Genomic DNA, 27,552 nt, shown 5'->3' on the forward strand with positions numbered 1-27,552 from the left:
ATATGCGCTGGCCATCAGAAGGACTACGCCCATTCTATTATCTGCGATTTGAGTCCGCCTGACGTGGACCTCGAGCTCGCTGACTTTCTCGAACGCCGCCGCCGGGTGGATTCCGCCATCGTCGCCCCGACCTGACTCCTCCAGTTGCGACATCCCTTCAAGCCTTCAACCTCTTTGCATCGATCGCTGAAATCTGAACACTTTGTACTTGGAATATAGCAACTGAATTCGGGCGAGAAGACATGGAGCCTGTTCGAGGCGACATCAGGAGTCAGTCAATACAAGCTATTCCGAGGGTTGACACTAGTACAACCATGAAGCCTTCGTCAGGCCGGCGGCTCCAGCTCCACTCGAATCGGTGGCCGGATCGATTCCAAGATGGAGAAGACGCCCAGATTGATTTTACAGCTCCGCCAAAGAGCATGCGCTCCAGAGATGGTCAAATGCAATACATGCAACAGTCGCTGTTCTCCGTCCTTGCTGCCGTTGGCTCTAGGTCGGATTTCCGCGGACGGTTCGACGACTCAAGTGATAGTGATGGTGGACTGGAGAACAGTAGCCCAGACGCAGTATCAAACTTGAACTCCAATAAGAAAGTCACACTGGGCGACCGTCAGTCTATCGAACGAGAGGATCGGGACACCAAGGCACAATCCGAGGAGCGAGGACGACGGCATCAAAGAACGAAACCTGAAAGCAAAACTCTGGCGTGGAAATCCACGCTCCTAAATCAGGAATCCTCGGACGATCCGTTGTCAGCGAGTTGCGCAACGCTGAAATTCCCAACGAGAAGGACACGCAGCGCTACGCCTGGTGCGGCTCCCATCCTGACTCGAATGATACAAGCACAGCAAACATTTGAATCTGCAATCGAGCCCGGAGAGTCGCCTTTGAGACCAAGTTCACCGCAAGATGACTCCCAGGAGCCACCTTCTTCTGCTCTTTCGACACGACTCATGAAAATGTTCGGTTTTGACAAACCTGAGAAAGTATTGGTTGAATATGCCTGCGCGCTTTTGCAAAGTATGCTGCTTCAGGGGTATATGTACGTCACTGAAGGACACATCTGCTTCTACGCTTATCTCCCCAAGAAGGCATTAAGCGCGACGAAGTCCGGCTTCTTGTCCAAACGTGGCCGCAAAAATCCGAAATACAACCGCTACTGGTTTGTCTTGAAGGGCGACGTGCTCACATATTACGCAAATCCCTCAAATCTCTACTTTCCAAGTGGTCATATAGACCTTAGGTATGGCATTTCTGCGTCACTGGCAGAGGTCAAAGCCCAAAATTTCGAAGCCACCGACTTCCAAGTCACGACTGATCAGAGAACATATCATTTGCGCGCAGAAAGCGCTGCAAGTGCGAAGGAATGGGTAAAATCTCTGCAGCAGGTCATTTTTCGATCTCGAAATGAAGGCGATAGCGTCAAAATTTCATTTCCATTAGAAAATGTGATTGATATGGAGGAGAGCCCTATGGCTGAATTTGCGGAGACCTTCAAGATCCGTGTTCTAGACAACAACGAGACCTACGCCATTGACGAGGTGAGAATCTGCCTGCCTGATCATGCTTTATGGCGGCTAACCAAACAAAAAGTATTTTTTCACTTTCTTTAATTCGGGTCAGGAGGCTTTTGACTATCTGAAAAGCTTAGTGAACGTGTCCTCTGGGAAATGTCTGTCAGGAGGGTCTCGTCAACAGCGCGACGGAGATCAGCAGTGGCAAGCCAACATATCTCAAGGGAAAAAGGCCTTAGGCCAGCACGGGGTGGGAGAATCCCTGTCTGGACCAGATAGCGAGCTGCGAGGTTCCAGTGACTCTTTGGACACCTCCACAGACCAAGGCATGGAGACCTTGCCAATCGTTCAATCGTTCACCGAAACAAACGAGTCTGCGAGTCAGATTCTTAATCGAAGCGATGTCTTTCAATCACCTACTATGCGCTCATTACCAAGGCGCCGATCTGAAGTGGACGATGAAAAACATAAACGAGCGGAAGATGCGACTCAACATTCGTCAAACCGACAGGTCAGGGTATCTCGCCAAGAAAGCACTGGCTTGTGTAGCTTCAAGACGGACACTGATGATCTGCACGGAGTCCAAGGACGGGGCGACCCTGTCACCCACCCGCCATCCCAAACAGTACCCGCTATTTCTTCGAGCGATTCCCAAAGAGCTGGAACACAACCTCTCAAGCGCGTCGCTGGAATTGCTGGGTATCTCAAGATTCGATCAAAGCAGATGAGTAATTTGCTTGCAACAGAGTCAATGGGCTACATTGAAAAGGTATCAGGGATGTGGGCCGGAGGCCAAAAACATTATGATGAGACTGAGGAAGTGCTTCCTGACGATCCGTCGCAAGATGCAGAGGATAAGGAACACGGTCTGAAACATGGAGATCGATTCCGAGCGCATTTTGGTCTACCATCATCGGAGCACCTACAAGCCACATACTACGCCTATCTCACTCGAGTGCTTCCGCTGTACGGGAAGATTTATGTTAGCGAGAGAAAGGTTTGTTTTCGCAGTCTTCTTCCAGGGACGCGAACCAAGATGATCTTGCCGCTTAAGGACGTCGAGAACGTTGAAAAGGAGAAGGGATTCCGTTTTGGTTATCACGGGCTGGTGATCATTGTTCGCGGCCACGAAGAGCTGTTCTTCGAATTCAATACCGCCGACGGTCGAGATGACTGTGCTGTGACACTCCACCAGAACTTAGAATCTGTCAAGTATCTTGCAGAATCGGGCATCCTTGCTGCGGAAGAGCATGACTTGACAGAGGCGGCAAGAGCGGAGCATCGCATGCTTCAAGAGGCAAGAAACGACAACCCTGATGAGGAAAGCACTGGAACTGGGCGCAGTGTATCTGAGTCGGAAGTTTCACCGTTTTTTGACGACCCGCTCGCTTCTATCATCAACTTCAAGCCTTCTGAATCCTTGAAAATCACCTGCCTCACTATCGGCTCTCGAGGTGATGTACAGCCCTACATTGCTCTGTGCAAGGGTCTCCTTGCTGAAGGCCACAAACCAAAGATTGCAACTCATGCTGAGTTTGAGCCATGGATTCGTAGTCATGGCATTGATTTTGCTCTTGTGGACGGTGACCCTGCGGAACTCATGCGCATCTGCGTTGAGAATGGCATGTTCACATATTCATTCTTGCGTGAGGCCACATCGAAGTTTAGAGGGTGGATCGATGATCTGCTTTCTTCATCCTGGGCAAGCTGTCAGGGCAGCGATGTGCTTATCGAGTCGCCAAGTGCGATGGCTGGCATTCATATCGCAGAAGCTTTGCGAATCCCCTACTTCCGTGGATTTACAATGCCATGGTCCCGGACTCGCGCATACCCGCATGCCTTTGCGGTCCCTGAAACTCGGATGGGAGGAGCGTATAATTACATCACGTATGTCATGTTTGACAATCTCTTCTGGAAGGCGATTGCGGGCCAAGTGAACCGTTGGCGGAACAACGAACTTGGACTCAAGTCTACGACTCTAGACAAGATGCAACAGAACAAGGTCCCCTTTCTGTACAATTACTCACCCTCAGTGGTGCCGCCGCCTCTCGATTACCCTGATTGGATTCGCATCACAGGATATTGGTTTCTGAACGAAGGTGCCGACTGGGCTCCACCCGCGGAGTTAGCTGCGTTCATCAAACGTGCCCGCGCAGATGGCAAGAAGCTCGTATACATTGGATTCGGATCGATCGTCGTATCAGACCCAGCAGCCTTGACACGCACGGTCGTCGAATCTGTTCAGAAAGCGGACATCCGTTGCATTCTGTCCAAAGGATGGTCAGATCGTCTCGGTGACCCATCGAGTCAGAAAGCGGAGATTCCTCTTCCCTCGGATATATTTCAGATCCAGTCAGCACCCCACGACTGGCTCTTTTCCCAGATTGATGCGGCTGCTCATCATGGAGGAGCTGGTACGACTGGAGCCAGCCTTCGTGCCGGCGTTCCAACGATTATCAAACCGTTCTTTGGTGATCAGTTCTTTTTTGGTTCGCGTGTGGAAGACCTCGGGGTGGGAATTTGCATGAAGAAGCTCAACGTCAGCATGTTTTCGAGAGCACTTTGGGAGGCTACCCACAGCGAGCGGATGATTGTCAAGGCTCGTGAGCTGGGCATCCAAATACGGAGCGTAAGTTGCGGTTCTGCGGACCATTACTCAGTGACAGACGTTAACCCTCACATCTCCAGGAAAATGGCGTTGCCACCGCAATCCAGTCCCTCTATAGGGACATGGAGTATGCCAAGACACTTGCTCAACAACGCTCAATTGCTTCATCGACGCCTTTCTCGCCCACTCCATCCGCTCAGGCGTCACCTGACCACGCTGATGCCGACGTGGATGACATTGAAGAATGGACGTTCGTGGGTGAAGAGGCTGAGATGGATTTAAACAAACGGATGCAAGACCTCAGTCCGTCTGAACGCGAGAAGATATTCTCTGGCATTATTCGATAAATTGTTTTCCTGAGACCAGGAGATGGCGCTCTCCCCGTATTCACTGATACGGCATTTCATGATTCACGACTCAAGCTCTTTTTGATCCCTCCGCCTGGGGTACGCAGGCTAATCTGGCGCACTGACAAGTCTTCTTCATTTTTCTCCTTCATCTTTTGCGATTGCTCTGTTGTTGACCGCTTTGCCTTTGCCTAGCTTTACCCCTGTTTTTAACGCTTTCGGGACATTTTTGTTTCATCTGGTTTTGTTTTTCTTCTCGTCTCTCAGCTTAAGTAATGAATGATTCGAGTATTCCGGTCGACTACTCTTGCTAGATTGGCTGGTCTTACGACGACGTTGTCTGTCTCTGTTTTCCTATTTTGTGAGTGGCGAATGCACCATGCAGGTCTCCGTCGTGATGACTTGTTGAACCATCGTTGGTTTGAATATTAGAATGCTGTTTATGAGCTCTTACCTCAAGGGATGCGTCATGGGTAGCAACTTTGCCAGCGCCGAGCAGTTGACCTTTGACCTTTGACGACTCGACGACTGTCCGAGCATGTGTCGATACTGTATATCTCCATTGGCGCACCTCTTTCAAACCTGTGATTGTCCCCATAAAGTTTTGTTGGTGACGTCCTCCGACTCGACTCTTACTCGATCGTAAATCCATCCAGCTTCCGTCTTCCGCATCGGAGCTGGCCGACCGGCTACTGTCTCACCGAAAAGGGGGAAAGTAAGAACCCCATCCAGACCAACCGCATCGCTACATGTACTTGATGAGGTTCATTCGCCATCGAGATTTTGATCGAGTAAAGGAATTGGCAAGTTTGAGCAAGTCACCCGGCATCGGCGGCAATCATCGGTCATTTCAATCGAGTAATGGGTGCTGCGAGGGCCGTGATGGACCGCAGTCACCCCGATACGATCACCAAAATACAGTACACGAGTACAGGAGGGAACCGCCGCGAGCCGGGCTTTGGCCCCGCAGAGTACGACACGACACGGCCGAGGACACTCCTACAGTCCCAATAGAGACTGTTTCTGAGTCTACTACTACTTCAACTACTACTACTCCAAATCTCCTACTGACTCTGAGTGGTTTTTTCCCACTATCAAGTACAGGAGTCAGAATATTCATATAGACTTTGCTTGGGTGACTTTGTGCTAGTTGTAATATCATTGCAGTAACAATGTATTGTCAGGTTTAAGGCTCACGTGACATGTTCAACCGTCGGAGGTGGCCGATGACCCGTTCCCCTTCAAGGAAGCCGGAGAAGGTCTGGCCTCCAGCGACCCGCGAAAACCCTCCTCCGATACTCATGAGTCGTCACTCGTCAGTCGGGTTGATTGATCTACAACGTCCTGCAGATGTACTGTACTACGGTATCAGTGTTATAGTTTTCACTCATACTGTGGTATCCTGAAAGCTTCGACTTTCTCCTGGAATAGAGGCCTCCTCATCGTCACATACAGCACCAAAGCACGACCTATGGGCTCGGTGTTCTGACTTGCACCTCTCACGATGCATTTCCGTCTGATAAGAACCTTTGGCCGGTGAATCACTTGACCTGCTCTGCAAATGTGGGGTCGCCTGGTGATTGTCACCAGGGTCTCCAGCCACATCCGAGCTCCAAAAGGTCCGGTGGTTCTTGGATCTTTAGTTCATACTTCGAGGTAATTTACTGTATGGTTGTATGATGTACATATATGTATTTATGTACTGTAGTTTCATTTTAGTCCCTCCTCCTACTGGCCTGGTCGTCGGCGCTGTTCGGAATAGAGATTGTGCGGATTCTAGTCAATGTGCCTTTGGAACGTATCGTGGTGAGCAGTCGGGTTTCTTCATCACACATAGAGATATCAATATTCAGGGAGCAGAGGAACTTCCTCTGCCTTCTGCTAATTGTGCAACGTAAATAGAATGGGTCATGTGATGCATATGATCTTACTGCCCATGACCACGTACCATACTATTGTAGGAGGCCTTACATGGCCTCCAGAGGTGGCGAGGAGTCCTATCTCAGCGAGATAGGAGACAAGAGGCCTAGCAATAGGCCCAATGTACTTTGACCTGAGCTAAGGTGCCGCTGTAACACTTGATGTGCAGTCTTCATACATTTCCAAATCAGATAGCTACAAGTACATGACTTGCATGCAGTGCCAAGCACTGTAATTGTTAGCCAAGCAGATCCTTGTATCAACTGTCAAGTGGTCTACTTATCTTCAAGTAACTATCTGTCACAGTGTCGTCGGGTACATCCAGATGAACGTGGCCGAGCCGACAGCCGGAGGCCCGGGTGGGTCTCCTCATCTCATTACTCGATCGCAATTCTCCGTGGCCACCGCACTGGGTCGAGTCGGGGTGGATAAGAATCGAGGTACCACTTCTCACTCGTCAGTCAGTGGATGTACCGCCGATAGGCTCAGGCAGAGTGAAAAATGGGGGAAAAAAATAAAAGAAATGAAAAAAAAAAAAAAAAAACAAATAAGAAGAATTTGGAACAGAGAAGGCATATACGGGGAAACAACGAGGAACAGAGAGAGGGTGGTGAATGGAAATTTTTCTATTAGGCCCGAGACCCAGATCGGGGCTAGAATTGTGTGACTTACTTATTTAATCCCCCTCCCCCAGGAATTGCCTACTTAAGCTTATCTTTGGATCCCCCCTCTCTTCTTCACTTTTTAGTGTCAATCCTCTCTCGTGGCTTTCATCGTGACCTTTTTCTGGCTAGAGATAAACGGATCAATCTAGCTTCTCGTCATCCAAACTATAAAGCACAAGCACACACCTCTCCAGAGTGCTGCTGCAGGGCACTCAGCCAGACCATCGCCCTACGACGCCTCGTGTCCACCCTCCACCTTGGGCGTGAGTCTTATCTCCCTCCAGTCCCATCCCGATCTGTGATCCTGGATCTATAGATCCCTTGTCCACCTTCACCCACCTGTGCTACTTTCATCCCAGACGAAGCGCTTATCAGTTCCTCTCCGACCCCCGCGTGGACTGGAATTCAGACTCACTCCAGCTCTCACCCTAACTTTCCTGAACCCTAGTCGTCGTGGTGGATCCGCGCTACGAGGACTTGATCGAGCCTAAGATCTCCCGGGGGCAATTTATCCCTGATTATTCAATCTTCCCATCTATCTGAAAGATCTGGAAACCCGTCGATTACCCCCCAGTCTCAAGTCTCAACTCTATTTTGATCAACCCAGAACTAGTCACTATCATGGCGGCGCCCACAATTCCCATGATTGCCGTGGTGGCTTCCTCTCGGGCCGTCATCTCCGGCCGTCTGACCTCGGCCACCATCATCATCTCTCGCACCACGGGCAAGATCACCGCCGTGATTGATTCCGTCATTCCGGCGTCGGAGTTCCCAGAAGGGGTTCCCTACACTGACTATTCCCCCTACGTCCTGCTGCCAGGATTGGTGGATGCCCACGTCCACCTGAATGAGCCAGGGCGAACGGAATGGGAGGGATTCTATACCGGCACCCAAGCTGCGGCCTTTGGGGGTGTGACCACCGTGATTGATATGCCCTTGAACGCCATCCCCCCAACCACCACAGTAGCCAATTTCAAGGAGAAGCTTGCTGCCGCTCAGGGCAAGTGCTGGGTCGATGTGGGCTTTTACGGTGGTATCATTCCCGGCAACGCCGGAGATTTGAAGGGCCTGGTGGAGGCGGGTGTCCGTGGCTTCAAAGGGTTCTTGATCGACAGTGGTGTAAGTCCCTCTTTGCACGACTTCGCCCTTAGCGCATAGTCGAAGCCCGATAGCTCATCGTCGAATTGTATACAGGTGGATGAATTCCCGGCGGTCAGTCAAAAGGACATCGCACTCGCCATGGCAGAGCTGGCAGATCAGCCAACGACTCTGATGTTCCATGCCGAGATGATTCCTCCCATCACTGCCTCTGTCGGGGACACGTCTCAAACGTCAGAGCCCCCCTCGGCGCCGGCGGGCCCGCTCGAGGCCTACTCGACCTTTTTGGCTTCTCGCCCTTCCGCCTTTGAGACCTGCGCCATTGGCGAGATCCTGTCGTTGGCCCACCTGGCTCCGAACCTCCAATTACACATTGTCCATCTCTCTGCCATGGAGGGTATTCCACTGCTTCGGGAGGCCCGCGCCAAGGGCATCAAGATCACCGCCGAGACCTGTTTCCACTATCTCTCCCTGGCTGCTGAGCAGATCCGGGATGGCGATACTCGTCACAAGTGCTGCCCACCCATCCGATCCCAACTGAACCAGGATGGTCTCTGGACTGAGCTCGAGAAGCATGCCAATGACGGTGTCATCCAAACCGTTGTCTCGGACCACTCGCCTTGCACACCTAACCTGAAGCTTCTCCCGGCCCATGTGCCGGGCCACTGCGCACCGGAAGGTGATGCCAAGGTTGCCGAGCACACCGGCAACTTCTTCTCGGCCTGGGGTGGTATCTCATCTGTGGGCATGGGACTGCCCATCCTCTGGACGGAGTTGAGCCGTCGCAAGGGTCTCACCCCGTCTCCCAACGATGAGAACACTCGCAATGCCCTGCAGGACATTGTCCGTCTTTGCTGTGCCAACACCGCTGCCCAGGTTGGTCTCCAGAGCCACAAAGGTGATCTAGCCGTGGGCTTTGACGCCGATATCTGCGTCTTTGATGACTCGGCCGAGTGGGTGGTTGAGCCGAGCACGATGCTCTTCCGCAACAAGTGCTCTCCCTATCAGGGGCGCACCATGCGCGGGATGGTCCGCGAGACCTGGTTGCGTGGCGAACGGATCTTTACTCGTGAAGCGGGCTTCGTCGAGAGCAAACCGTCGGGCAAGTTGCTACTGGAGAAGCGAGTCTGATGGGGATGTCGAGGAAGTCACACTCTTCTTGTCATTGTTGATTTCAGCTGTCCATCCGGTCGTTTTTGTGTTTTTGTTTTTGTTTCTTGTTCGTCTTCTTGAGACGACAAGCTCATCTGCCGATTCTGTCTTCACCGGCTGTTGCTCCCCATGTGCATTTCGCTTCGAGCGTCTTTGATCATTCCATCAGTCTCACATACCCGTTAGAGTATTATCATTTGCATTTACTTACTTGAACATGTCAAGGGCGTTATCATTCCATCATCTGTCCAATCGTATCACGTAGGGTATCATTGAATCCACAAACATCCTCGGATAAAGAGTGTATCTCAAGAGGATGAGCGCTTTCTGAATCATCGCAAGTCTTAGTCTAGGTTCAATCCGTCATTCCAACAAAGCATTCCCCAACCTTAGTTGAAATCTCAATCCGTCACACTCTCCTGATTTCTTTCCTTCTCCCACTTCTCGCGCACCCTCCTCCTCACCCCTCCATTTACACCTTTTCCCCAGATTTCCTCCTTCCGATCCACCTTTGCCTGTGCCACCGTCTCCATCTCCGTCCCCTCCATCTCACCGACATCTCCATCTCCCTCCACTGGCCCAATCACCACCTTCCTCTCCTTCATCCTCTTCTCCTTGGCCCTCGCCCGCGAAACCTTCTCCAAATACGCCCCGTACAGAAACGCCTCCGCCACCGCCACCGCAATCGCCGCGAAGAACGAAATCAGAATCTTCACCGCGTCAGAAGCCCCCGCACTCGCACTCGCACTCGCACTTGGCTGACCACGACCGAGGTCCAGGTTCGGACTCGTCCATTGCGTAAAGAGTGTGGCCAAGATCACCGGCATATGGAACTTTGTCAGCGCCCAGTAGACGCTGAACCCGGTGATGATGACCGAGAGGAAGATGTTGAAGATTAGGCTGAGGGTGAGGGGGTCTTCGGAGGCGTCGGTTGAAGAGGCGTAGGGGTCTGTGGAGGACGGGTCGAGGGTGTGCGATGGATTGAGCAGACGGGTGTAGGCGAGGCGTTCTGCCTCGGCGAGGAGGCGCGCTTTGGAGGCGAGGTATTCGGGTGTCTGTGGGAGGAGAGCGTTTCAAGTGAGCAGGCTTGTTTTGGGGGTTTCTCTTCTGGGAATGCGGTGCCCCGCTGGTACTGTCGGATAGACTGTACAAGCTGGCGGGTACAAGGGAAGTGAACGTACGGGTTCGGGTTTCTTGGGGGGTGGAGCGACGTAGACTCTTGTGCCCCGTAATAAGTCATTCAGAACGGTTGTATGAGGTTGCGCGGAGAGGTGTGTCGCCTGGTATGGCGTGTCATTCTGTAGGTATTTGGCCAACCGGAGGAGCTGGTCGTGAGTGATGGAGTCGCCCGCTTGAGCGGATGTCGGCAGATCGATCTCCGAGCATTGCGCGGCTGGAATTGCCTCGAGCGCAGCGATGATGCGCGGAGTCGTGGTGAGGAGGACCATGGCGCGTGAAATTGAGAAGAAGTGCCTGGCGTCCGAAACGGAAGGGCGAGGGAAGCTTCAGAAGCTTGTGCTTGAGCGGCGATCTGCCGTCACGGCGTGTACCAAATTACTCGATGTGGCTAGTGCTGCTATTTACGGCCTAGCGTGCTTATCTTCCACTGACGTCCTGAGGAACTTCATCTCAGCTGGTCTCTGGTGAAGCCTGAATTGACCGTCGCAGGACAATTAATGGTTCAGTTTGCCATCATTGATCGCGGTGTTCGCATACCGGCCACCTCGGCATCAATCATGTAAATAGCATACTGCTAGCCAAAGAGATCATTTACCGGTTGACACTCGGCAGGCTTTGAGATGTACTTGAAGTATTGTGCAAGTGGTGCATCCATAGTCCATACTACATATTTGTAGATCAACCTTCTGCCACAGGTTTACTATTCATCAGTAGAAAACTTTCACGAGGGTCATTCCATTGGAAATTGTAAAGTCACTTTGTCAGGTCCAGATAATTGACTTCTTGCGTCGACAGCACTCGGTTGTATCGAAGGAAGCAGTGTAAGACTGTGAGGTGAAGACCTCGTGGTGGATCCGTGCGGGCAGATCTGCGGGCAGAAGCACGAGACTCCGAACTTCACTTCGGAGCCCGCAGCGACAAAGCTTCTGCTTCCCCCACTTTAGCTTCTTCCGAATTCCAAAAACAGCCCGTCATGGCAGACACAAAATCAAAGGCGTGAGTCTAATTCCCCTCTCGATATTCTCCAGAACGGGTGCCTGATACCCACTGGACCGTGTCATTTCCATCCCACAATTGCCCCTCTTCTCTGCGACGCTCGAAACACCAATGTCTGTTCTCCGAACTTGCGCAATCCTCAACTAACCCCTCGCCCTCGGGATCCCGCCTTCTAGTCCGGTCTCGACGCAAACCAATGCCCGCGGAATCCCAGTGGCTCCCTTTGTCGACAATGTCAGCGACTATGTCTCCAGTCGGGAAGATGTTGAGCCCACATTGCGCTCCTTCCAGGAGATGATCTCCAAGTATCAGTTCATGGAGGTGAACACCCAACGGCGCGGGCAGGGACTGCGCGAGAAGATCCCCGATATTCAAAAGACACTCGAGATGGTGCGCTTTCTAAAGATGCGCAAACAGGTAAGGTCTACGTGCACAAAGCCAGGACCCCCCAACGATCGCACCCGGTGCTCTTCTAACTTTTATACGCCTCGCTCTTCCACACGAAAAAGTCCAGCTCAGACGCCGACCTCGAAACCAACTTTGAACTCAACGACACTCTTTACGCTCGCGCATCCGTCTCCACTGCAGATATGGAAGAAGTCTATCTGTGGCTCGGTGCCAATGTGATGCTGGCCTACCCACTAGACGAGGCCGAGACAATGTTGTCGGAGAAATTGGAAGCCGCCGAGTCAAGTCTGTTTAACTGCGAGGAGGACCTGGAATTCTTGCGCGAGCAGATCACGGTGAGTGTTTCCTTGTCTTCCGCTCCCGGAGGAGGATCTTTGGAATGCATAGACCCTCGAGTTTGACGTACTTGGCTAATTATTCCTAACACGTAGACCCTGGAAGTTGCAACGGCGCGAGTGTATAATTGGGATGTGGTCCAACGGCGAAAAGACAAGGCTGAAGGAAAGGACACGAAATAGAGCGGGCAGATATGACAATTGGAAAATCAAATGCTGAATCGCCCCGCATATCAAAATCTTTCGGCTTGACAAGAGATACCTTGCTCGCCTGGTGATTCAGATCATTCGTTGCACCTATGGAAGCGCACAGAATTAGTCAGTGGCATCCTCGGGAATTCGAGAATTACGACCCTATAGATGTCAAATGCAATGCACGAGATACCAACACATCGCATGAGTCAAGCGATCGACCGCAAAGGCATGCAAGGCAATGACAAATATACTCGGGTTTTCAAAAAGCGAGAATAGAAGTTCGTGACAGTCTTCAGGCCTCCGCTTGCCTTCCAAACACGACCGAGCTCGTACAAGCATGTGTCGGCTTGTGCGTAGGTGTTTGCGATCCATTCGACTTCGTATTGTAGGTAGAGACTCTACTTAATCGCTCGACAGGAACGCTCCTTTACCTTTTCATCTAAACATACTGAATTTTTGTTGCATGGGCCTCTGGAGGTCCCTGGCCGGTTCAACCCATTGTCGGCCTGACGAAAAGCAATAAGACATTGGCAGGCCACAAATGGATGCATGATCTGTTCTCCATCATCGCATTCAGTATACGCCCCACCCGAAGACCATGGTTGGGATGCTCCCAGAAAAAAGTACGACTAAGCAGAATGTCCTGGATATGGACCTCTGCGGGTTCCAAGAATGTATGGTCAAGATTCATTCAACCGGTCAAACTCGATCGACGCGCGACAGCCGCCACCAAAACTCGTGCTTACTCCGATCTAGCAACCCGAAGCCGGGCAAAGGACATGATGTCTGGAAATAAGTAAGCCTCCATTCCTTCTCAGGGTGTGCGATCGAATCACTCCTTCGCACTTTGCTCCCAGACTGGTACTTCCCATCATTTTGCACGAGTTCCGTGTCTTCTACATGTGGTGGCCACGATGACTTTCCAGGTGCAAGAGGTCCCCGTCGAGGGAATCTTGGAAATGGTCACTGCGGAGAGAAATGCCTTTGAAACACCGCCGCAGCCTATTTTCAAGCTTTACTGTCCGATAACCGATAACGACCGTGCAAAGACCAATGCTGACACTGCAGCTGAGCAGCAACGTTTTGTCCAAGAGTCTGCTCCAAACGTGAGCGTGAAAAACATCTGGATCAAGGCAAAAGCAACCTCACCTGGTTCTTCGGAGACTAATGAAGAACTTGCTGGCGCCGCCCAGTGGATATTCACCGTTCCGGGCCCAAGCCCAAGCCTAGAGACAAAGACCGAGCATCTTGCCCGGCGTCATCCAGAAGGAGGCGCCAGAATTTTCGCAGCAGAAGCTTTTCGAATCCTCTGCGAATGTAACGAAAGACATAGATTGTCGACGCGTCCACACCGACCTTACGCGACGTTGGGCACTTTCTTCACCATGCCTCAGTACCGCCGACGAGGAATCGGCTCGGTGCTTTTAGAATGGGGTCTGCGTCAAGCAGACGAGAAGCAAATGGACATTTGGATTGAAGCGGCTCCGTCTGCGGTGTCTGTCTATGAGCGTCATGGATTTGTCCAGATGGAGGTTATTCATCTGAAGCCGCGTTGTCCAGATGGCCTCCCCGAGACTGTCAGGGCCGAGTGGGAAGCGGTGGAAAAGTCAATCCTACCTGTGACTGCTGTTGTCATGTGTCGGCTGTCGAGATTGACTTCATAGTTCACCGTGATCTTGTGAGATTGATATTCGCACAGTACATGAGTACAGGCTCGGCATGCCATGTGAAAGTGAGCTTCTTTGAGGCAGTATTGTCTATTCTGTCAAGTACTTTGCCTACTTTCCATGTGTCAAGAGTTGCTTGGCTTTACTTAGCATGGTTGAAACCTCGGAGATGGACTCCAGGTTTTGTTTCAGTTTGATTCTCGTCCAGAAAACCAGATTGGGTTGGTCTTAGGTTCGTCCCAACGCTGCTGGCTCTCGAACGTCTTTCAAGCTTGAATTCTTCACAAGCGCCGAAGTCGTTTGGACTGGTTCTAGAGAATGTATATCGAGTGTTAAATGATTCAATAAAAGTCTTGCCAGCTCCTGTACCTGATATGTGCGTCCTCGCCAGTCCTGAGACCCGTTCCAATCATTGCCAGGTATGTACATGGAGCGCTGGCAACCGCGCACTTTTCATGTTTCATAACGAGGCAATTTTGACTTGAGCAACGCAAAACGCTGCCTGTATTAGAGCGTCGGGCCGAGGATCTTTGACCAAGCACTTAGAATGTGCTGGAATGAATGCTCTGGTGGGAGGCCTGAATTACCTACCTCTCGGCCCTTGTATCTCCAAAGTCCGCAACCTGGTGCAACCTGAATTGAAACTCCGCAAAGTAACGGAAAGTCTGATGATCTTCAAATATCTCACAGATACCTAGTCCCTGTCAGTCGAAATAGATATTTAGGATGATAGTCCTCGGCCGTCTTCATAGAAAACGAATAAAATAGGTGCATGCCCAAGTCCCTCTCCTTCACATCCAAAATGCCGCAAAAGCACCGTATCCTCGCGCTCGTCTTCCACGAATTCGAGAACCTCGACCTATTCGGTCCCATGGGAGCCATCATCCCAGGAAGCGACTACTACACCTTAGAACTCGTCAATGTGCACAATTTGCCTTCTCCGAATGGACTCGAAAGCTCGATCAAGAATGGGATAGGAATCATGCCCAACATGACTCTCACCCAAGCTCTCGAGGACACCAAGCCGTTCAGTACACTGTTCATACCCGGTGGACTGTCCATGATGCACTTTCTCGAGGATGCGATTCTTCTCGAGAAAATTGGACAATTGGTTTTGCGGGCGCCGACGGTGTTTACTGTTTGTACGGGGTCTTTGATCCTGGCTGCGACGGGTGTTTTGGATGGTCGTGGAGCGACGTGCAATAAGCAGTTGTTTGACGAAGTGACTCCGAAATGTTAGTACTGTTCATCATTCTCCCTACCCACGGGACTTCAATCTCTCGCAAACAGGCTAACGTCTCTATTTCTCTGCCTTTTGCAAGACCCCCGCGTGATATGGAAGAAAAAAGCCCGATGGGTCACAGATGGCAAATACCTCACAGCGTCCGGCGTCACCGCTGGAATCGATGCTGGATTTGCCTTTGTCGCAAGAACTTATGTCGCGCCGGAGGATCGAGACGATCGACCGGAGATCATCGCCGAAGGTCAAGGTGACAATGAGAGTTTTGCGCGAAATTATGATTCAGAGAAAGCGATCAAGTACGCTCGGCATGTAGCTCGGATGGTGGAACACTGTTGGAATGAAGATCCCGGCAACGATCCCTTTGCGGTTACTTCTGCTTGAGTGCGTTGTGATGCTAAGTCCTGCGTTCTATTCAATCAAGTTGAATGTCTTACATGTTCGTAGAGGCCCTGGAGATTCTCTACTCCGGAAAGACTGAGCATACCTCCTCCTGATGTTCCAATTCGCATCAGAGACAAAGTACAACTATCACGGGCATGTGTCACGGCTGGGAGTTTTACTGTCTAGTCTGAAGTCATTAATGTCGAGTTGCTAAGTCTTCATTTTCAAATTAGTCGCGCGGAGTTCTTTCTCGTTTCCTACCCATTTTCGTGTAGAAATACGATGACTCTGTCTCGCTTCCATTTGGTTCTCACTAAGAATAGCAAACTTCATCGTTGAGCCCGTTGCAGTACTTGCCAAGCGATTTAAGAAAGCAAAAGACGCTCGAAAGGTTTGGTTTGTGCTTGCACTCTGTTTCAGGCAACAGCAATAATCGCTGATAGATACCGACTATACATGAACCCAATCATCAACTGGAGCAAGCTGAAGTCTCAGCGTTCCTGCTGAGGATCGACCGAATTGTCCGGCGCTTCAACTTCAATGGCCGAGTCGTCGAAATCCTCAGGTTTGATTATGATTTGTTCCGCGTAGGACGGGTCTTCAGAGAGCTTATTGAGCCAGGCCAGCATATCTTGCCACGCACGCGGCATGATACACTCGGTATTGAGTTCTTCGCCGGACGCGTAGCAATTGCAACCATGGCGACGATACCCTTCTTGAAATCTGCCGACCTGATCCGTGGAAAGCACGTAGGCTCGGCCACGAGAGGCAAGGAATGCCGTAAAGGATCCCGGATCTGTCAAGGCGCTCATGTCGATGTCAACGGCGGTAGACTGCAGGGGATTGCCCAAGCAGATGCCATTCATGTAAGGTCTCCATTTGGGCCCTGTTCAGAAAACAATGTTAGATAGTGAGTCTCATCCATAGATCCAAAGAGGAAAGCAAACTCAAAAGATTCGATAGATCGAGCACGCACAGTTTTTCTGAAGATACTCCAGTGCACCCTGTCCACCCTCGGAGAGACCAATGATGTCAACACGCTTGCCCTCGTCCAGCCATGGCCAGACGACATGGTCAAGGACATATCGAATGTGATGTCGCCAGTCTTTGTTACCGGGGATTTCGTTGCGCCAGGATGTCGTGGCTGGACCCCATGGACCGTATGGTCGGTCAGCTGCCTCCCATGTACGCTGGGTGACCGCTCGTGAGGACGCACAATGCCAGATCAATTGACCTGGGTTGGCCAGCACCAGGGCTGTGCTTGTTGTCGAGGTCGTTGCCGAGTCACCCAAAACGCCCTTTGCAAAGTCGACAGCCGAGCCGATGTTGATTCCATCCTCGCCAACGGACCGATAAGCCCAGATGCCGAGATCTTGAACAGGCTCGCCGAAAACAACCAGGAGACGTGAAGCTCCGGACAGATTGGTCGACACCAAAATTGGGACATGGGCTTCATTGCAAGGCGTCTCGATTGGGGGGGAATTGTTATGGAAGGGGAGTCTACGGATTTCTAGGCCGGTGGCCTCCAGACGCTGCAGAACGGTTCGACGGATGCATTCTGACGAGGACGAAGAGGGCAGGGTCAGCCAAGTTTATGTCAGAACAGAGTTAGGCGTTCCAATGATCTTGTTCAATACCATCCATTGCCTCTCGGTTCTTTACGTTGTAGCGATCGTTTCGGTCGATCTTGTATTGAAACTCGCCTTCCAGATCGACACTGGCGCGGATCTTGTCGTCCTTGGTGATGATGTACCTAAAATGGGAAACTTTGAGCTTTGACTACCCAAAAAACACAATTTCAAAATAGATACTCACCCGAGCTTAGCAAGGTCCGCCGGGAAGTGAGGATCCGCTGGGAGATCGCGGTTGCGGTAGACATACATCTTGGCGTATGTCTGGTGCCTTCAGGGAGTATTGTGGTCTGAATCCAGTGAGTGATAGATAGCGTTCAAAATTAATGACTCTCAGTGAGATCCTAGGGACTAATGAGAGGAGGGAGGAGAGAGGAGAGGGGAGAGGGGAAAGAGGAGAGGGGAAAGAGGGAATATATAGCAGCTGAGGGAGAGCAGAGCCATTGCGGTCGGTCATGAAAGATCCTCTAAGAAAACCTGGAGCTTTCCGGCAGTTTCCACCCAATCTTCGCAGTAGCTGCAGATCAAGGCAGAGAAGCGAGGTGGAAGCGATCAAACGAAGATTGGCCATCGACCGTTTGTGGTATTCGAATAATATACAGACTTCACTGAGGAAGCATATCATGATGTGAGAGTGTCATCTCCCGATCGAAACAAATCGCTCTTATATCAAATGTCGCAAAAACATCACATTCCAACTCTCTTTTACCAACTCGCCTTCTTGACGCCGGGGAGCTCACCCGCAAGAGCCTGCATACGGAATTGGAACTAGAGAGGAAAACGAGGTGAGTTTAGCCACATATCAACCAAACAACTTTCCACTTCGAGTCCTCTCACTTACTCGGTTGAGTCTGAAATCCCGGAACACACTTCGTGCAGTGCCCGACGCCACACACCGGTTCTTGATCTGTGTTGGGCGCGTGTAACAGTGCATCTGGGAGAGCTGGAGCTGCGCCTGGGCTCGGGTTCGTTGAGGGAGACTTGTGTTGCGAATAATATAGCGAAGCGCTTGTCTATTCGTATTCGAGAATTAGCCACCATGTTCTTTGGATGACGACCAGCGCCATTGACCAGACAAGTTGTCCCAACCGCAGTGCCGGGCAAGGGCATACCGTTCGGGTTCCATTTGCGCAAAAGCGTTGCGCTTGTTGTGGTCTCGGATGACACGGGTGTTAACGAACCCAGAGAGGTCTAGCCTCTTGGGGTGGAACATGGACGCAGCCTTGGACATTTTGTATGGGACTTCGTGCGATTGACGAGGACGTTCAACAAGTCGGTGGATGTTCTTGCAACTCCGCGGCGGAGATGTCGACGGGCAAAAAGATGCAGAACCTAATCTGGTTTAGCGCGGATTTACTCCGACATCCCAACTACGGGTCTTTCTAACAACCTCGACTGCAGGAGAGGAACACACAAAGTGACTACAATCGTGCTGAGCACAACAGTACTCCCCTTGTATCATTTTGTAGCTGTTGTCTGTACAGCTCTCCGCATCTTCAATAAGAAGGATTCTATGTTTTGACAAAAAAATGTTGTTACGTTCCACCATAGGACTTTCCAATATTCAGTACTTAGGTTTGTCTACCAGGAGTCCAAGGCATTATAAACCTGGAGGCGGGCGAAATATTTGAGATATCATTGATCGAGACTTAATGCGATTGAGCAGATCATCAAGATTTACTTGACTGTCTCTTCTTGCTCTCATAGTCGTCAGCGCCCAATCGGTCGGTAAGCCTCATGTTGCTTCTGGTCGCCAGGATGTTACCTTCTGAATCATCGCTTGGAGGAAGCGTTGCAAATTCTGGCCATTCTTCTTCGACCAAGTAAGAGTGACTCCACTGAAAGGCGTTTGAGCGCTCAATCATCGGCAAGCCCTCACGTTGCGTTGAGGAGGAGGTTGCCAGCTCTTCGGGCGGGTGACATGAGGGAGGTTTTACGTCATGAGCAAGTCACTTTGAGATCCCCGACATGAACCTACGAAAGGCGGCCTTTGCGACGATTGCATAGCTCAATGCTCAAATTCAGTACCAGCAAGGCTGGTTATCTATCTCATGAAATAACATCATGACGCTGGACGCCTCCAAATTCGGTCGCCAGCCCTCGGTGACACTTCAGCGGCGATTGAGAGAGCAATATCGTCGGTTTTCCTGGACAGCAACACCATCAGACGTAGGATTCCGACTAAAGAAATCTTGGAGTTATTGAAGTTTGCTGCTGATCATGTGCCAAGTCAATATACGCAGGTATTACAATCTCACTCTCGGAGCAGCGAGGATCCACGATCGCAGTAGCAATTCGAGATGCAACCTATCTACTCGATTTTATCGAGAAAAAGTACGGTCCGGAGGAACATCAGCCGTGTTCTGCGGAGGCTGTGGACTTTACCATTTCGCAGCTCAAATGTTACGCTGAGAAACACATGGAGAAAGTCGTCGGCATTGCCATGCACAAGCATGTAGCCAGTCTTTGTCCAGATTTGTGCTCTCGACTATGGGCGGAGCTCGACATTATACCTTTGGTGTTGCCAGGGCTGAGCTTGCTCGGCCGATTCGCTTCGAACGGACGAGGGCAATCTCGGCCCTGGGAGATGAAAGATATTGATGAACAGGCCGAGTCAATGGCACGAAAATGCGTCAGGTTGGTTTGATTACGTCTAGCGACACGAGAAAAGGGTTCATCGCCAGAAAGCTAAGACTTGACTCCTCGCAGGCTATTTGGACCCGAGAATTGTCCCTTGTTGCAAGTGGGCAACATGGGAATCGTCGAAGTCGACACCGATTTCCACGTGCGCCTCACAAACCTCAGCGACTTTGAGCGGACTGTTTCTGCTGCAACCTGGAAAGCCTGCAACTACTTTGCTGAGGATCTTAAGCAACGCGGTGTGAAGATTGCATTCTTCAGTGCCACTCCTCAAGGTGGAGGCGTTGCTTTGATGAGGCATGCCCTGTTGCGATTTTCGCACTCGCTGGGGACGGACATCAAGTGGTACTTTCATCCCTACCGTGACATCGTCTTGGGGTAGATTGATTGTGGCCCGATCTGACTGATTCGCGCTAGGTATGTGCCTCGACCACGACCAGGTGTCTTCCGAGTCACCAAGCGCAAGCATAACATTCTGCAAGGAATCACACCACCGGAGGAGCGACTGACTGCCGATGACAGCAATCTGTTGGCAGCCTGGATCGAAGACAATGTCAAACGATACTGGTCTGTGCCCGGAGGTCCACTTCGTGCACCGGCCGAAGGAGGCGCAGATGTGCTGGTAGTGGATGACCCTCAAATGCCAGGTCTCATCCCCATTGCCAAGAAGATAGCTCCAGATCGACCGATCATCTTCCGCAGCCATATTCAAATTCGGAGCGATTTGGTGGATCAACCGGGGACCTCCCAAGCAGAGGCATGGAAATTTATGTGGAATAATGTGAAGCAAGCAGATTGTTTCATCGCTCATCCTGTGAAGGCATTCGTACCGCGGGATGTACCCTCCGAGATGGTCGGATACATGCCTGCAACGACTGACTGGTGAGTTCTGTCTCTCGCAGCCAACCCCATTCTTTGGTCGATGTTGTTGACATGTGCCAGGTTGGACGGACTGAACAAAGACATGAGAGATTGGGACATTGCACATTATGGGCGTTTGTTCAACGTCGCTTGCAAGAACGCTGAAATGCCGCAAATCCATCACCCGGATGGTGAGGAGACTCTTGAGTTCACTCCCGCTTGAAGATGACCGCTGACAGCCTGCGATCAGATCAATACATTGTCCAGATTGCTCGGTTTGATCCTTCAAAGGGCATTCTTGATGTATTAGAAGCATATCAGAAGTTTCACCACCGACTGACGCGTGAACGCCCAGACTTGACACCACCCAAGCTTCTGATATGCGGCCATGGCTCAGTCGATGATCCGGACGGGGCTGTTGTCTATGACCAAATTGTCAATCACATCGAAACCCAAAGCCCACATCTTCGCGAGCTTGTCTGCGCAGTCCGACTTCGACCATCAGATCAGGTGTTGAATGCGGTTCTTTCAAAGGCGATTATTGCACTGCAATTGTCGACTCGGGAAGGGTTCGAAGTCAAGGTCTCCGAGGCTATTCACAAGGGTGTTCCTGTGATTGCAACCCGTGCCGGTGGTCTTCCTCTGCAAATTGAGGACGGTCTCAATGGGTTTCTAGCCGATATCGGTGATACTGACACTGTTGCGCGGCATCTTTTCGAGCTCTTGACGAATAAGGCACTGTACCGACGAATTTCAGACTATGCGAAAAGCCATGTCTTTGATGAAGTCAGTACGGTGGGCAATGCATTAAGCTGGCTCTATCTTGCGTCCAAGTTCACCAGCGACGGCCATGTCAAACCGAATGAGCAGTGGATCAACAGCTTGGCGTTCGCAGAGAGCGGCGTGCCCATTCCTCCGGACATGCCTCGTCTTACTCGAGAAGTCGAAGTTGAACGAATGGGATAGCATTGTTCTCATTTCGAGCGCGAAGACGATTTTGCCTTGCATCGCAGGCATTTGGTTTCCGTCCGTACGTGAGCGTGTTCGTAGTTTTCTTGCAGCTCTCTCTCTTCGAGCATGGTCTTTTGACCAGATCTCTGAACAGGGAACCGGTGTCGGCGGTCGAGCGTCTAGCATAAGGAATTGCAAGAGCACATGGAAACGCAATCGCCGCGGGCGGGGGTATCATTCATATAATCATAAGCGCTAAAAGTTGTACAAGCAGCCACATGACCTGTCAAGTAACAGCCAAGACTTTCCAACAGCACCAAGCCGTCTACTGTGGCTTTCCCACCAGACGGTACCTCTCTCGTGCCATCCCACCCTCCGCCCCTTCAACACCATAGCCCTCACCCACTTCACCAACGATACGAGCAGGTCTCCCACCCACAACGCACCAACTCGGCACAACCATACCAGGCGGAACAACCGCCCCGTCCAGAATCACCGCATAATCCTTGACAATCGCCATACTGCCCACCATCGCGCCCGTGCCCACGTGGACGTGGTTCCCCAGCGACGCCGCTTCAATCACAGCCGACTCGCCCACAAAGACATGATCGCCGATCTTGAGCGGGTAATACGAGTGCACGCCCCGATGCAATCGACTGGGCGGGCGCAGCACGGCGCTCTTAGAAATGTAGCTGTACCGGCCGACGGTAATTGCGACGCTGGGAGCATTGGACGCGGGTGTGGGATTGCTGCCGTCTGACGAGGTGGCGGTGGATGGCTGCCGATAGAGATCGCCGCGGATCACGGCTTCGGCTTGGATCACGGTCTTTCCGCCGAGAATGATATGTTGTGTGCCATGGATTTGGGAGCGACGCGAGATCTTGTTCCCCGTGTCCTGCTTCGTGTGAGTAGTTTGACAAGGGCGATAGGCACCGGCAGCCACGAGCGATTGACACTCGGTAAATTCCAAAAGCAACACTGTGGGGGGAGGAGGGGCACTTACAGTTTCAATATACTCGCTTTTAGCGGCTTTAGGCGGCATCTCGTGTTTTGATGGTTCTGAGTGTAGTGGAACAGCTGTTGTTGTTCATGTTGATGCTTAACGCCGCGGAGGCGGTGACGGATGGTGTGGATCGAAGATAGGCCCTTCCAGCTCCCGCGAGTAGGAGCTGCACGTGAATGCTAGACAAGCTGCTTACCTAGAGTTCTGGACTGAAATGGACACTCATCCACCGACACGAGTGTTACTTCATGGCCTGAATGGTCTATTCTGTCTGGGAGGTCGTGGTGGCTAGATGACGATGATCAAGTTATATTTCATCTACCTATATAGTCCCGTCCAGTTAAGGCAGCTTCTAACTACAGGGTTCATTTCTACCTCCAGAGGCTTATCCTGCAGCGACTGTACAGAGCTATATCAAGGTATACTTGTGCTATAACGGCACTTTTTCACTGGTCTGTCTATATCAAGGGAGAAGCTGGTTCATATTGTTATCGCATGCAATGCTACATTACTTAGTTGGAACATACAAAACAACTTGGAAGATACAAATCGTTGAAATCACATAAGACCGCGAAGCATATAAACAGCATTACCTTATCGGATGCTCGCTTCATCGACTCCATCCTCGAAGTCAAGAGTCCATGCATTCATTGCAGTCCACTTCAATGCTTTTTGGTTGCATTGAGAGGGTGGAAGTCAAAGTCACGGTCCCAGTGAAGCTTGAGACCTGTTTTCATATCGTCAGCATCTTGCCATTCAATTGGAGAGGAACAAGGTCTCAAGAAGTGGCATGCAACTTACTCATAGGGAAGGGGAAGTAAGTGGTTCCATCTTGACGGAGGTACACGTAATGTCCGCCTTCCTGAGGAATCTTCTTCAGCTGGCCCTGGGCACCCGCGGCTCGGCGCAGGTTTGGCAATCGAGCAACAACACGCAACATGGACACGAGAGCAAGTTTGGCAGTTTCCTGGCCAAGACTGTTGGCAGGACCCTGGCCGTGATGGATGTACGAGGTAAGCGGTCGAGTCAAATTAACCTCATTGGGCTCGGGGAAGATACTGGGGTCGTGGTTGGCTTGGACAAAGGACGCGAAGATCTTGTTTCCAGGCTGGGCATTTATAACCACGCCATCCTCTTCGAGGATAACAGGTCTCTGAACTTCACGATACTCACCAAAGGTGCCGTTGATACGAATGGCTTCCAGGCAGTATCGGTGAAGCAGGTCATCAGATTCCTTTGAGTCCAGTCGCGCAAGACGGCTAATTTCAGCCCAGTGGTGCTTACCCTCCGGCGACGTGTAGTACTCAACGATCTGCGTGAAGACCTGGCCTTGACTGGGGACCATACCGACGATGGTCGGCATGATGTGAGACCAGGTGATCTGGGACGCACTCATGCCTAAATCTTTCACGCGACGGAGTGACGCAGTGCCGTGCTCGCGAAGAGCATTGTCGTGTGGTCGGAAGCTGTTCATGAGGCCTGAGAAGAGACTGCTCTGCGTATCGGCCTTGACGGTCGACTCCACAACACTTCCCAGCTGTTGGGAGACCGCAGAAGCAGCCTGGTTCAGAGAGTATGATTTTGCGGGATCCACATCATAGAAAAGGGCCGAGTAGATCGTCGCCAAAATCATGTACATCTCATGCTCGGTGAAAAGACCACGAGAGTTCTCTTCCGTTTTCAGTGGAAGACCAAAGAGAGCTGAGGCGAAATGAACGTGAGCGAGGTTTCCAACATCGCGCGTGATATCAACCTGATTGATGCCACCCAAGCTGGCACCCTTCTCCTTGATAAGACGCAAGGTGGCCTCTTCATAGAAGTTCTTGACCAGAGTGGCAAAGTTATCGGAAGTGAAGGACGTGGTCATTGCCTCGCGCTGCTGAGCACCGAACTCTCCCCTGCCAAATAGCTCCGTCATAGCTCCACTCCACGCCGGCTTGAAGTCGGCGGTATTGCCCAAGACCAGGAGAGCGTTCTTGTATGATGAAACGTTGATACGTGGTGGAGTGAAAGAAGGGCGGTCCCATGAATAATCTTGCTCGCGTCCCAAATTCTTCATGATGTTGCGATTCTCACTAGGGATCGTCATCGGGTAGTGAGCGTAGATGGAGTCCGACTTGTACCAATTAGGGAACGCGCGAGTCGCAAGCTTGTAGAAGACGCATCCTTGGTTGATATTCAGGTCATAGCGACACTCGTTGTAGCCCCAGTTGGTCAAGTTGCGAGCGTTGTAATCAATGGTGTAGTGACGATCACCACGGACGAGAGCAACTGCATCAGACAAGACAGCACGGGAGATGGTGAAGGTCGGTGCGATTCCGACCCCGGGAATCATAGGCTCCTTAGGCTCTTCGCTCACAATACCAGGATACAGCTCCACGAAGTCGGGATGCTCATAAAGATGGCGTAAGCAATTCGCAATCTCGGGGTCGGAGTTAATCTCCTCGAAGGTGTCATAAGTCTTCAGCCCGAAATGCTTGCGGAACTCGTTGAGCGATCCCACATGCCATCTTCGTGCAGCCTCAATTCCGAGAATTTCAATTGAACGAAGTGCCTTGGGAACGTTACGAGGACCGAACGAGCTAGCGACGTCTTCACAGGCGTTGCTAAGGATCGCAACGAGCTCCTCGTCTTTGAATCTTCCATCTGCCTGGCGCTCTAATCGGGCAAAGGTCCGCTTCGACGGATCAGGATCAAGCCCGCCTTCAACTTTCTTCATACCCATCAGCAACTCGTGCATGGAGACTTCCTCGGCGGGCTTGCCCATAAGATCAAAGTAGATTTGCTCAATCCACTTCTCGTCACCTTGAGCGATGGTCGAGTGCCAACGATAAGCGAGATTGAATTCCACAGAACATTGGTTACCAAGACCAGAAGGAGTGGCACCCGTCTTTTCCATCTGGGCGCGAGGATCCAAGCACCAGGTTGAATTAGTGCGGTTCAAGTTGACGATCGTCCGCAGATAATCGTACAACGTAATGTTTATGTAGAGACCACATGTGATGAGGCGACCAGTCTGGAACAGGTCCTCGTCGCGTTTAGCCCAGGCTCTCTTTGCTTCCTCCTCGGGCAGCCCATCGCGAGGCTTCGTGAAACGGCCATTTTCATTGATGAGTGCCAGCTGCTCAACGACATGGTTGTGGAAACGGTTGAGCATTACAAGAAGTACACCACAGGCAGCGGGTAGCGCCTGCAGGCGACCCTCAGAGAAGCAATCTGGCTTGAGTTTTCCATCTTGATGCGATCGAATGAGGTCCTGCTGCTCCTGTACGTCGCCGTACAAAATAGAGAGGTCAAGATAGGAAGAGGTCTTGTTGAGGTGCTGTTGGCGATAGTCGGTCTGGAAGATATCTAAAGTGTGAAAACATCGGTCAATACCCATTTTGTCAACACAATTTGATTGGAATGAAATCATCCGGGCTTACCGTGGATAATCAACGACGCCCAGTCAAAGAATATACTTGACACCTTGTTCGGGTGAGGGGTGAATTTCTGACGCGCAAACAGAGTATCGAAAAGTAGACCAGCATCCGGCAGTCCAGAGGGCTGAATTGTCAATGGAGGAATGGTGCGACAATACGGAGTATTGGCAGCGCCTAGCTGAGGAAGCGTTGGATTGTTTCTTGATCCATCGGCAGAGCGATATTTGAAGTCATCACCCATGTAACTGCGATTCTCCCCAGGCCTTGTGAGCTGACTTTTCCCAAATTATTTAGAGAAACATCTTTCAACTTACGAGAGAGGGGGGTGAGGGAGAGAATCCCAAAGCTCGTTCAGAAATTGGTTTGTGAGCTCAGTACGGTTCTTGGAATGACCAGGCATATCCGCGACCAGCTGTTGTCGGAGATGCCGTCAGAATCTTCGTTCAGTCTCCCAAATCATCTGCAGGTTTACATTTCCTCCATTGGCGCTCTTACCTGAATGATGCGCTCCATGAGATACGTCTTGTCATCCACCAGTTCACCCGAAGCCTTGGATTTGATCAAATCCTTGACAGTCGAGAGATCGCGAAACCCGAGCGACTTGATATCATTGAAGAGGCCAGAGGATTGTTCATGCTTCAGAATTGCGCCATCACCACCCTGGCTTGGGAGTGGCTCGCTGGAGACATGGATGGCCTGCGCATACTTGTCAAAGATCGCAACGACTTCAGCTCGGTTCACTGTTTGCGGCTTGTCCTCGTGGGATGAGGACTTGCGCAAGGGCTGTGCGGGCTTTGAATTGCGCTTGCCATTATCTTTAGAGATCTTGGGTGGTTCGGCATCGCCATTGGGCTCCTTGTTCTTCTTGAACTGGGTGGAGAATCTGCGTAACATGGCGACGTATCTCCCAATATGTTAGAGCTTGTCAACGAGATCGCAGATTCACGGAAATGAGGGCCTAGTGCAATGGCCCGAGTTGGTACTTGAGTTGAAACGACCGAGTGAAAAGGGGAGAAAGAGGGAGAATTGATTGCGACAAGAATCGCCCAGTCGCCTCGGTTGAGAGTGGACTTTGTAAGTTGTCTACGCAAGTCACACTACAAGCATTGATTCCATTTCTCCCTTGGGGCGCAAAGTACTACATGCAAATTCATCGAGGGGGTTGCTGGAAACGCGCTCGATTCCACTGGCCCGCCTGCTTCCAGAGCCGGTAATGTCTTGCTATCGTAGAGCATTGTGCTGGCAATTTCCCTTTTTTTGTTTGGTCCATTGCCACGAGTGACCGAGCATTCGAGCCCTCAGGTTCCACGATAGGATGTCGCACGGAGATCCA

General features: G+C 51.3%; 11 protein-coding genes across 11 annotated transcripts; 6 read left to right on the top strand and 5 right to left on the bottom strand.

The window, feature by feature from the left end:
• Nucleotides 1-242: 242 nt before the first annotated feature.
• On the top strand, nt 243-4,472 carry atg26 (uncharacterized protein; the record flags this gene model as incomplete). Its single annotated transcript, XM_056931389.1, has 3 exons — nt 243-1,544; nt 1,597-4,146; nt 4,206-4,472. 3 exons carry the CDS (start codon nt 243-245, stop codon nt 4,470-4,472), a joined length of 4,119 nt encoding a protein of 1,372 aa, XP_056793420.1.
• A 3,206-nt stretch (nt 4,473-7,678) lies between these two features.
• On the top strand, nt 7,679-9,286 carry N7539_001787 (allantoinase alX; the record flags this gene model as incomplete). The annotated part of the gene is made up of 2 exons (XM_056931390.1): nt 7,679-8,176; nt 8,252-9,286. 2 exons carry the CDS (start codon nt 7,679-7,681, stop codon nt 9,284-9,286), a joined length of 1,533 nt encoding a protein of 510 aa, XP_056793421.1.
• Nucleotides 9,287-9,708: 422 nt separating this feature from the next.
• N7539_001788 (TMEM199/VMA12 family protein) lies at nt 9,709-10,755 on the bottom strand (the record flags this gene model as incomplete). Its single annotated transcript, XM_056931391.1, has 2 exons — nt 9,709-10,362; nt 10,489-10,755. The coding sequence occupies 2 exons, from the start codon at nt 10,753-10,755 to the stop codon at nt 9,709-9,711; spliced, it is 921 nt and encodes a 306-aa protein (XP_056793422.1).
• A 704-nt stretch (nt 10,756-11,459) lies between these two features.
• N7539_001789 (tubulin-binding prefolding complex subunit PAC10) lies at nt 11,460-12,408 on the top strand (the record flags this gene model as incomplete). The annotated part of the gene is made up of 4 exons (XM_056931392.1): nt 11,460-11,482; nt 11,659-11,899; nt 11,992-12,225; nt 12,322-12,408. The coding sequence occupies 4 exons, from the start codon at nt 11,460-11,462 to the stop codon at nt 12,406-12,408; spliced, it is 585 nt and encodes a 194-aa protein (XP_056793423.1).
• Nucleotides 12,409-13,334: 926 nt separating this feature from the next.
• Nucleotides 13,335-14,084, top strand: N7539_001790 (putative GNAT family acetyltransferase; the record flags this gene model as incomplete). The annotated part of the gene is made up of 1 exon (XM_056931393.1): nt 13,335-14,084. One exon carries the CDS (start codon nt 13,335-13,337, stop codon nt 14,082-14,084), a length of 750 nt encoding a protein of 249 aa, XP_056793424.1.
• Nucleotides 14,085-14,889: 805 nt separating this feature from the next.
• Nucleotides 14,890-15,711, top strand: N7539_001791 (uncharacterized protein; the record flags this gene model as incomplete). The annotated part of the gene is made up of 2 exons (XM_056931394.1): nt 14,890-15,322; nt 15,410-15,711. 2 exons carry the CDS (start codon nt 14,890-14,892, stop codon nt 15,709-15,711), a joined length of 735 nt encoding a protein of 244 aa, XP_056793425.1.
• Nucleotides 15,712-16,202: 491 nt separating this feature from the next.
• N7539_001792 (uncharacterized protein) lies at nt 16,203-17,594 on the bottom strand (the record flags this gene model as incomplete). Its single annotated transcript, XM_056931395.1, has 4 exons — nt 16,203-16,597; nt 16,688-17,269; nt 17,349-17,464; nt 17,527-17,594. The coding sequence occupies 4 exons, from the start codon at nt 17,592-17,594 to the stop codon at nt 16,203-16,205; spliced, it is 1,161 nt and encodes a 386-aa protein (XP_056793426.1).
• A 453-nt stretch (nt 17,595-18,047) lies between these two features.
• On the bottom strand, nt 18,048-18,573 carry N7539_001793 (mitochondrial 37S ribosomal protein uS14m; the record flags this gene model as incomplete). The annotated part of the gene is made up of 3 exons (XM_056931396.1): nt 18,048-18,110; nt 18,184-18,355; nt 18,455-18,573. 3 exons carry the CDS (start codon nt 18,571-18,573, stop codon nt 18,048-18,050), a joined length of 354 nt encoding a protein of 117 aa, XP_056793427.1.
• An 833-nt stretch (nt 18,574-19,406) lies between these two features.
• On the top strand, nt 19,407-21,809 carry ccg9 (putative trehalose synthase (Ccg-9); the record flags this gene model as incomplete). Its single annotated transcript, XM_056931397.1, has 6 exons — nt 19,407-19,511; nt 19,573-19,979; nt 20,052-20,327; nt 20,400-20,864; nt 20,925-21,034; nt 21,094-21,809. 6 exons carry the CDS (start codon nt 19,407-19,409, stop codon nt 21,807-21,809), a joined length of 2,079 nt encoding a protein of 692 aa, XP_056793428.1.
• A 310-nt stretch (nt 21,810-22,119) lies between these two features.
• On the bottom strand, nt 22,120-22,836 carry N7539_001795 (dynactin subunit 5; the record flags this gene model as incomplete). The annotated part of the gene is made up of 1 exon (XM_056931398.1): nt 22,120-22,836. The coding sequence occupies one exon, from the start codon at nt 22,834-22,836 to the stop codon at nt 22,120-22,122; it is 717 nt and encodes a 238-aa protein (XP_056793429.1).
• A 623-nt stretch (nt 22,837-23,459) lies between these two features.
• Nucleotides 23,460-27,113, bottom strand: N7539_001796 (peroxidase/cytochrome P450 family protein; the record flags this gene model as incomplete). The annotated part of the gene is made up of 5 exons (XM_056931399.1): nt 23,460-23,524; nt 23,599-26,148; nt 26,223-26,494; nt 26,534-26,631; nt 26,715-27,113. 5 exons carry the CDS (start codon nt 27,111-27,113, stop codon nt 23,460-23,462), a joined length of 3,384 nt encoding a protein of 1,127 aa, XP_056793430.1.
• Nucleotides 27,114-27,552: the final 439 nt, after the last annotated feature.

Source organism: Penicillium diatomitis (assembly GCF_028827545.1).
Source record: "Penicillium diatomitis strain IBT 30728 chromosome Unknown utg000002l_segment0_segment0, whole genome shotgun sequence".
Classification (NCBI taxonomy): Eukaryota; Fungi; Ascomycota; class Eurotiomycetes; order Eurotiales; family Aspergillaceae; genus Penicillium; species Penicillium diatomitis.